Genomic DNA, 9,113 nt, shown 5'->3' with positions numbered 1-9,113 from the left:
AGGCGCCAGGTAGGCGGGACCACAGGAAGGAAAAGCCTATCCCCCTTCGGAGGACGGGGGTGGAGCTTAGTATGCAAAACATATCCTGCCCGAGAGCCTATCAGCGGAAGGAGAGAGCAGGATGCCTTTCGGCGGGTCAAGGAATAGGGGGCGGAGCTTTGAATGCAAAACATGTCCTGCCCGAGGACCTATCAGCTGAAGGAGAGCGCGGATGCAGGTCGGCCGCCCTCTGAGCGAAGGCGGAGCTTTGTATGCAAAACATATCCTGCCCGAAGACGTATCAACGGAAGAGCACCGCCCTGAAAGGAACAGGGGGTGGAGCCTTGTATACAAAATACGTCCAGCTTCAGAGCCTATCAACGCAAGGAGAACACCGGAGGCCTGTCGGCCGCCCTCCTATTAACGGCCGCCGTTGCCTCGCGAGCCCCTCCCCGGACGCGTCTCGGCTTGGCGCGCGAGGTCGCGCTCTCCAGTTCTCGCGAGGCTTCCGCGTTCTCGCCGTCGCGGAAGGCGGGCTGGAGCGGTGGGCTACGGAGGCCCGGAGGTTGCGAGCGACCGGGGGAGCCCTGAGGGGGGGGTCCCGTGTCCCTTCCCGGACCCCGTAGTTCCCTTTTGGCCGCAGACCCCTGGACCCGCTGGCGGCGCCATGGGCTTCCTCAAGCTGATCGAGATCGAGAATTTCAAATCCTACAAGGGGCGGCAAATCATCGGGCCCTTCCGGCGCTTCACGGCCATCATCGGGCCCAATGGATCCGGTAGGCCTCTCGGGGCTGGGGTAGGCGGGGGAGGGGAATAGCCAAGCTCCTAGTCCTCAAGGAGGCGCCTTGTCTTATGGTTGCCAATCTCCAGGGGGCCTGGAGGTCTGCCGGAATTACAACTCCTATCCAGACTTCAAAGATCAGTTTCCCTTGGACAAAATGGCGGCTTTGGAGGGTGGAACTTCCCCAAATATCACTTTGTGAAGTTCCTATCATATTTTCCTTTAAAAAAAACTATTTCGGGAGATTGGGAAGGTAAAGGTGTTCCGCCAACTTAGTAGCATACTTTGAAAAAAAAAATCTGTAGAAAACCCCCAGCAGGAACTTATTTGCATATTAGGCCACTCCCCCTGACAGTGCCAGTGTTTTGCGCAGTGATTTTTTGCAGGAAAAGCCCAGAATGAACTCATTTGCATATTAGGCCACGCCCCTGAGACATGCATTTATGCTCCCAAAAAGCTCTGGTTTTGTTTCAATTAATTGTTATACTCAGGGCTTTTTTTTGTAGAAAAAGCCCAGCACGAGCTCATTTGCATATTAGACCGCACCCTCTGATGCAAAGCCAGCCGGAGCTGTGTTCCTGCTCCAAAATAGCCCTGGTTATACCTGTAAGACGCCTTGGGCCCTGCTTGTGGGGAATGGGAGGCCTAGTAAATCAAAATAAATAATAGTGCTCTTCTAGTTGTTGCTCAAGAGCTATTGATCAAAGGAGCTATGGAAAGGGCTAAGTAGACTCTCTTTGCATAGGATGGCCTCTGCAGAGGTGGGGGGAAAGACATCGCTGCCCCGTGGAAGCCAGCGGCTGTCTCTTTCAGCAAGGTGTGCAGGCAAGGTCCTCCCTCCATTGGGGTGGGGCTGTGTTCCAGAATCCTTTTGGCCTCCTAATCCATCCCTGCATAGAGAGATCAGTATTTCTTGGGCCATGTCTGGCCAGGTGAAAGGCAATGCCCAGACCCTGCTAGTCAAGATGATGATGATGATGATAATAATAATAGATTTCAGGTTTTCACGGCTGGTAACATCATTAGGGTTTGTAGAATCTTTCGGGCTCAAGTGCCGTGTTCTACTGGAGAAAGTTTTTCTTCCAGACGTTTCGTTCTCAGCTGAATAATTTATTTCTTGTTTTTCTCCTCACTGGGGACTTAAAGCAACTTATATTGTTCTCTCTTCCTTTTTATTCTCACAACAACCCCGTGAGGTAGGTTAGGCTGAGAGTGAATGTGACTGGCTCAAGGTCGCCCAGTGAACTGCCAGGGCAGAGTCGGGATCTGAACCTGGGTCTTCTGGATATTACTAGGACGCTTTAACCCCTAAGACATTCTATCCCTAGTCTACGGAGGTCCCTCTCCCTCCGTAGACTTCGCCCCCCCAAATCTCCACAGGTTTCCCAACCTGAAGTTGCAACCTGGATTGCTGCTCTGAAACTCCCTCTGATGACGTGGGGGGGGGGACACGTAGGCAAAAGTCTTCACCCCATCTAGCTTCCAGGAGGCATTTAAAATGGCTTTACTTTGTAGATTGTGTCGTACTTCCACTGTGGTGGTTCTTGCTTATGGGGATAATAATAATTATAGGGCAGTGTCTGTAGTGTAGCCAGGAGATTCTAAAATTGTCTGGCAGCCAGTAGTTCTAGCTCTTTTAGTATAGCTAGGAAAGCCTAAGATGGTCTGGCAGTCAGAAGTTCTAGTTCTTTAAGTGTTAAGGGACCACTAGGTGATGAACTAGATTTGTTTTTAAGGCATGAGCCATTTCAGAGATGTTTCTGCCGTTGCCTGCCTCTGTGTCACAACCCTGGTATTCCTTGGAGGTCGCACTTCCAAATACTAGTCAAGGCCTAACCCTGCTTAGCTTCTGAGATCTGACGGGATAGGACTAGCCTGGGCTACCCAGGTCAGGGCTGCTTATGGCAACCATTAAGATGAACATATATGAACATATGAAGCTGCCTTATACTGAATCAGACCTTTTGGTCCATCAAAGTCAGTATTGTCTTCTCAGACTGGCAGCGGCTCTTCAGGGTCTCAAGCTGAGGTTTTTCACACCTCTTTGCCTGGACCCCTTTTTTGGAGATGCCGGGGATTGAACCTGGGACTTTCTGCTTCCCAAGCAGATGCTCTACCACTGAGCCACCGTCCCTTCCAAAGATGCTGTTTGAACTAGGGTGAAGGTTAGCCATCTTGGCTGCAGTAAGGAGAGAAGACATTGGATTTGTATCCCCCTCCCTCCGCTCTGAATCTGAGAGTCTAAGAGCGGCTCACAATCTCCTTTACTTTCCTCTCTCACAACAAACACCCTGTGAAGTGAGTGGGGCGGAGAGAGCTCTGACAGAAGCTGCGCTTTCGAGGACAGCTCTGCGAGAGCTCTGGCTGACCCGAGGCCATTTCGGTTGCTGCAAGTGGAGAAGCGGGGAATCGAACCTGGTTCTCCCAGGTAAGAGTCAACACACTTAACCACTACACCAGACTGGCTCTGATCAGAGGCGCATGTAAATATACAGGGTTATAATGATATCAGCCATTCACTTCCCAGTCCCTTTCCTAATAATCCCTTTGTCGCTGCCGCAGCCCACTGAAAGCTGTAAAAGGCTTGAGGCAACGGGCATCCTATTCCATCTGTTGGACCTCCCTTGCTGCGATGCTGTTCTATTATCACCGTCCAACTATTGCATTCTTGGAACATAACTGTACTGATTTGTAGAATGTGCCCATCTGAAATTGCTGATTATGGCCCGTATTATTGTTTTGTTGTATTTATGGTCTTAGTTTGTAAGTTTTAATTGTGGTCTAATCGATGTTGTTATCCGCCGGTTTGGTGCAGTGGTTTAGCACGCGGACTCTTATCTGGGAGAACCGGGTTTGATTTCCCCGCTCCTCCCCTTGCACCTGCTGAAATGGCCTTGGGTCAGCCATAGCTCTGCCAGAGGTTGTCCTTGAAAGGGCAGTTTCTGTCAGAGCTCTTTCAGCCCCACCCACCTCACAGGGTGTCTGTTGTGGGGGAGGAAGGGAAAGGAGATGTTAGGCCACTCTGAGACTGTGATTCAGAGTGAAGAGTGGGGTATAAATCTACAGTCTTCTTCTGAGAGCCAGTTTGGTGTAGTGCTTAAGTATGTGAACTCTTATCTGGGAGAACCGGGTTTGATTCCCCCCCTCTTCCCCTTACACCTCCTGGAATGGCCTTGGGTGAGCCGTAGCTTTTGCAGAGTTGCCCTTGAAAAGACAGCTCCTGTGAGAGCTCTCTCAGCCCTACTTACCTCGCAGTGTTCCCTCTAAGCTGAGTAAGTATGTGTGGAAATGTTTTTATATATCTAATTTTAATATGTTTGTAAATTGCTAGTGTTTTTAAACTGTTGTTAACCGCCCTGAGCTTGTCGGGGGGAGGGCGGGATATAAATCTGATAGATAGATAGATAGATAGATAGATAGATAGATAGATAGATAGATAGATAGATAGATAGATAGATAGATAGATTTCATAGAGGTTGTCCTTGAAAAGGCAGCTGCTGGGAGAGCTCTCTCAGCCCCACCCACCTCTCAGGGTGTCTGTTGTTGGGGGAGAAGATATAGGCGATTGTGAGCCGCTGATTCGGAGAGAAGAGCTGGGTATAAATCCTCAGTCTTTTTCTTCTTCCCAAGCGTGCTTGCGGGAAGAGGCGGAATATCAGCGAACTGAAATAATAAAATAAATAAACGAATTGCGGTTCCCCTGCTGCTCTCTCCACAGGCAAATCCAATCTCATGGACGCCATCAGTTTCGTGCTGGGCGAGAAAACCAGCAACCTGCGAGTAAAGACCCTGCGGGACCTGATCCACGGGGCCCCAGTCGGGAAGCCAGCCGCCAACCGGGCTTTTGTCAGCATGGTCTACTCCGAAGAAAGTGGTGAAGATCGCACCTTTGCACGAGTCATCGTGGGTGAGTCTTGGGGGGGGCGGGGCAGGAAGCATTGTAGGGGCACTTTTCGGCGGGCGTCGGGGTTACAAAGGGGCTCCTGGCACAGTACGTGATGGGAAATCGGCTGCTGTGAGGTCAGAAGGAAGGGGACTCTTCATCCAGGGCTGGTGCGTGGGAGTAGGCAAAGTAGGCAGCTGCTTAGGGCACCACCTGGCTTAGGGGGCTCCTCCGGGTGCCCCCTCCCCATCATGCATCTCTGGCTTCTGACCACTGCAGCCTCGTCCTCTCTCACAACTGCTGGGAAAGATTTGTGTAGACTTTTGGCTTCAGAGTGCTGTCGTGCCACCTCACCTTTCTTCCTCGTGTCATTGTACATGAGAGATGCCTTTCTTTGTCAGCTGATAGGAGCCTTACCTGCCAGGTGCACAGAATCATGGCATTTCCTCCAAGCAGGGAATCTGGAATCCCTTTTTCTGGTTTTCTGGTGGTTTTGGTTTGCATTTAAGGAGCGTTAGAGATGGGGAAATACTCCGTTCTCCATCGCTACTTTACATTAATACAAAGAGCGTTAGAGATGGGAAAGGACATTAGAGATGGGAAAATACTACTCAAGGCTCCATTAGCAAATCTCAAGGAATTTCCCAACCTAGTTTTCACAATTTTTAAAAGAAATTGATATTATTCTCGCAATTTTTTTTTTGAAAAATTAAAATTAAAAGCCAGTAAAATAAAAATCAGTAAATTAAAAATGTTAAAAGTTTCAAGTTTGGTGCTCTTCATTTTCCCTACATTTTTTTTTTTAAGTTTTAAAAAGTTTTATTGAAAAAGTCAACTATCAATTACAACAGTGTAGATGTATAACATTAAATGCATACAAGAAAAGTCATAAAGTTGCTGCTTGAAGTACAATACTATGCGATGGAACATAAAACACATTAACTGGATCTAGACTAGACTTACATCGCTGCTAAAAAAAGAAAGAATGTACAAAGTACTTATCAATTGCACACTGCACATAAGCGGTGAATAAGGATAGATAAACAATGAATTAAAACACAAGATTTTAAGCTAGCATTCTTCTTAGCAGTACTTACCATTACAAAGTAATACTCAAATGAGCTGTCGGATAAAGAGAAAGAAAGGGAGTCAATCCAGTAGAGACAGTCAATGTATAGCCAGTAAAGTGAAGTATTCCTCTTGTGGAAGAGTAGAGGAAAGAGGAGAGGAACCTAGATTCCACCTGAAAAGGGGTTCCCATCTGCAGAGAAGAGAAGTGTTAGACCTTGACAGAATGTGGGAGGTTTGAGTACTGACAAGTTTATCCAAAATAAAATATTCCCATAAGTTGGATGCCCAAACCCGGATAGAAGGAGAGTCAGATTTTTTCCAAGTCAGCGCAATGGTGTTTTTTAGCAGCAGTGAATATTAAGGAAATAAATTCACATTGAGGTTTGTTGACATGAAAATCGCCCCAAATATTTAAAAGAAGGATCTCAGGTTCGAGGGGTATTGAAAGGCCTGTCAGCAACACCACTTTTGACAACTCTTCGCTTGATCTGGCTCTATTCCTGCCACATGTACATCTCAGGATGTCAGGTTAACACAAAAGTGCATAACATGAGAATGTAAAAAGAGCCCTGCTGGATCAGGCCAGTGGCCCATGTACTCCAGGATCCTGTTTCCCACAGCATCCAACCAGTTCCTCTGGAGGGCCGATAACAGGGCAGAGAGGCTGAGGCCTTCGCCTGATGATAACATCAGAAGAACCCTGCTGGATCAGACCAGTGAGGGTCCATCTGTTCCAGCATTCTGTCTCACAAAGGGACCAACCATTTCCTCTGGAGGGCTAACAAGAAGGCACAGAGGCCAAGGCTCTTGTAAGAACATTAGAAAAACTCTGCTAGATCAGACCAATGGGGTTCCATCTAGTCCAGCATCTTGTCTCACAAAGGGGCCAACCAGTTCCTCTGGAGGGCCAACAACAGGGCAGAGAGACCAAGGCCTTCCCCTGAGAAGAACATCAGAACAGTCCTGCTGGATCAGACCAGAGAGGGTCCATCTAGTCCAGCCTCCCGTCTCACACAGGGGCCACCCAGTTTCTCTGGAGGGCCAGCAACAGGGCAGAGAGGCCGAGGCCTTCCCCTGAGAAGAACATCAGAAGAGCCCTGCTGGATCAGACCAATGAGGGTCCATCTAGTCCAGCCTCCTGTCTCACACAGCGGCCAGCCAGTTCCTCTGGAGGGCCAGCAACAGGGCAGAAAGGCTGAGGCCTTCCCCTGAGAAGAACATCTGAACAGCCCTGCTGGATCAGACCAGTGAGGGTCCATCTAGTCCAGCATCCTCTCTGACACAGGGGCCAACCAGTTCCTCTGGAGGGCCAACAACAGGGCACAGAGGACGAGGACTTCTCTTGCGGTTGCTGGGATTCAGAGGCTGACTGCCTGAACGTGTAGGTTCCCCTTAGTCACCAAATCTAGCAGAGACAGATAGACCCTACCCTCCATGAAGTGCGCATGGCTGTGTTTTCTGTAGCAGCGGTGTGTCGTTTGCAACGACTTGCCATCGACAGCTCTTCTGCACGAGATTTGGGGCGAGGTTTGAAGCCCTTCTAGGTCTCGCTGGATTTGAGTCTTGACAGCAGATGCACTAAGAGCTCTTTTTTCCAGGGAGCTCTTCGGAGTACAAAATCAACAACAAAGTGGTGCAGCTGAGTGAATACAGCGAAGAGCTGGAGAAGTTGGGCATTCTGATCAAAGCACGGAATTTCCTGGTCTTCCAGGTAAGCTTGTCTTGATTAATGTTGCTATTTTGTTGCTTGTTGCTGCTGTTAGTGGTGTCATTGTTATTCATATTACTATTGTAACTGTTCATATTAATATTGTTGTTAATAATGATGATAATATTTGTGAATCGCCAGTTTGGGATAATGGTGAAGTGCGCGGAGTCTTATCTGGGAGAGCCAGGTTTGATTCCCCACTTCTCCACTTGCACCAGCAGGAATGGCCTTGGGTCAGCCATAGCTCTGGCAGAGGTTGTCCTTGAAGGGGCAGCTCCTGGGAGAGCTCTCTCAGCCCCACCCACCTCACAGGGCTCAATTCCCCACTCCTCCATTTGGAGCCACTGGAATGGCCTTGGGTCAGTCATAGCTCTCGCAGAAGTTGTCCTTGAAAGGCCAGCTCCTGGGAGAGCTCTCTCAGCCCCACCCACCTCACAGGGTTCGATTCCCCACTCCTCCACTTGCAGCTGCTGGAATGGCCTTGGGTTAGCCATAGCTCTCGCAGGAGTTGCCTTGAAAGGGCCGCTCCTGGGAGAGCTCTCTCAGCCCCACCCACCTCACAGGGTTCGATTCCCCACTCCTCCACTTGCAGCTGCCGGAATGGCCTTGGGTCAGCCATAGCTCTCGCAGGAGTTGTCCTTGAAAGGCCAGCTCCTGGGAGAGCTCTCTCAGCCCCACCCACCTCACAGGGTGTCTGTTGTGGGGCAGAGTCCCCAACCCTTTTTTGAGCCTGTGCTGTTGCAATTCTTCTTTCTTTAACTTTTCAAAAGTTTATTGAAGGACTCCTTTAAGCGGTGGAAAACCAGTCCAAGTGAGATTAGTAAAAGGGAACACAGGCTGTGGCAAATCAAATGCAAGACTGTGATCAGGCAGGCAAAAAGGGACTATGAGGAGCATATTGCAAAAAACATAAAGACCAACAATAAAACTTTCTTCAAATATATTAGAAGTAGGAAACCAGCCAGGGAGGCAGTGGGGCCCTTGGATGACCATGGGGTAAAAGGACTACTGAAGGAGGATAGGGAAATGGCTGAAAAGCTAAATGAATTTTTTGCCTCCGTCTTCACTGTAGAAGACGAGAACTTTTTGCCCGCCCCAGAACCACTAATTTTGGAAGGGGTGTTGAAAGACCTGAGTCAGATTGAGGTGACAAATGAGGAGGTCCTACAACTGATAGACAAATTAAAAACTAATAAGTCACCGGGTCCGGATGGCATACATCCGAGAGTTCTGAAGGAACTCAAAGTTGAACTTGTGGATCTTCTAACAAAAATCTGTAATCTTTCATTGAAATCTGCCTCCATTCCTGAGGACTGGAAGGTAGCAAATGTCACCCCCATCTTTAAAAAAGGTTCCAGAGGAGATCCGGGAAACTACAGGCCAGTCAGTCTGACTTCAATACCGGGAAAGTTGGTAGAAACCATTATCAAGGACAGAATGAGTAGGCACATTGATGAACACGGGTTATTGAGGAAGACTCAGCATGGGTTCTGCAAGGGAAGATCTTGCCTCACTAACCTGTTGCATTTCTTTGAGGGGGTGAACAAACATGTGGACAAAGGAGACCCGATAGATGTTGTTTACCTTGACTTCCAGAAAGCTTTTGATAAAGTTCCTCATCAAAGGCTCCTTAGAAAGCTTGAGAATCATGGAGTAAAAGGACAGGTCCTCTTGTGGATCAAAAACTGGCT

The 9,113-nt window shown here is 48.7% G+C and overlaps 1 protein-coding gene across 1 annotated transcript in view; it reads left to right on the top strand.

Moving 5' to 3' along the window:
• The first annotated feature begins 497 nt into the window (after nucleotides 1-497).
• Nucleotides 498-9,113, top strand: part of SMC1A (structural maintenance of chromosomes 1A) — a 68,150-nt gene continuing 59,534 nt past the window's right edge. The window contains exons 1-3 of the mRNA XM_060251915.1: nucleotides 498-755; nucleotides 4,479-4,667; nucleotides 7,313-7,425. Of these exons, the coding sequence (XP_060107898.1) occupies nucleotides 647-755; nucleotides 4,479-4,667; nucleotides 7,313-7,425 (411 nt within the window). The 5' untranslated portion in view covers nucleotides 498-646. The remainder of the gene's footprint in view (nucleotides 756-4,478; nucleotides 4,668-7,312; nucleotides 7,426-9,113) is intronic.

The sequence above is a fragment of the Heteronotia binoei genome, chromosome 13 (genome assembly GCF_032191835.1).
Source record: "Heteronotia binoei isolate CCM8104 ecotype False Entrance Well chromosome 13, APGP_CSIRO_Hbin_v1, whole genome shotgun sequence".
NCBI classification, from domain to species: Eukaryota; Metazoa; Chordata; class Lepidosauria; order Squamata; family Gekkonidae; genus Heteronotia; species Heteronotia binoei.
Note: the sequence above shows the minus strand (reverse complement) of the source record. Positions and strands in the feature narration are given on the sequence as shown.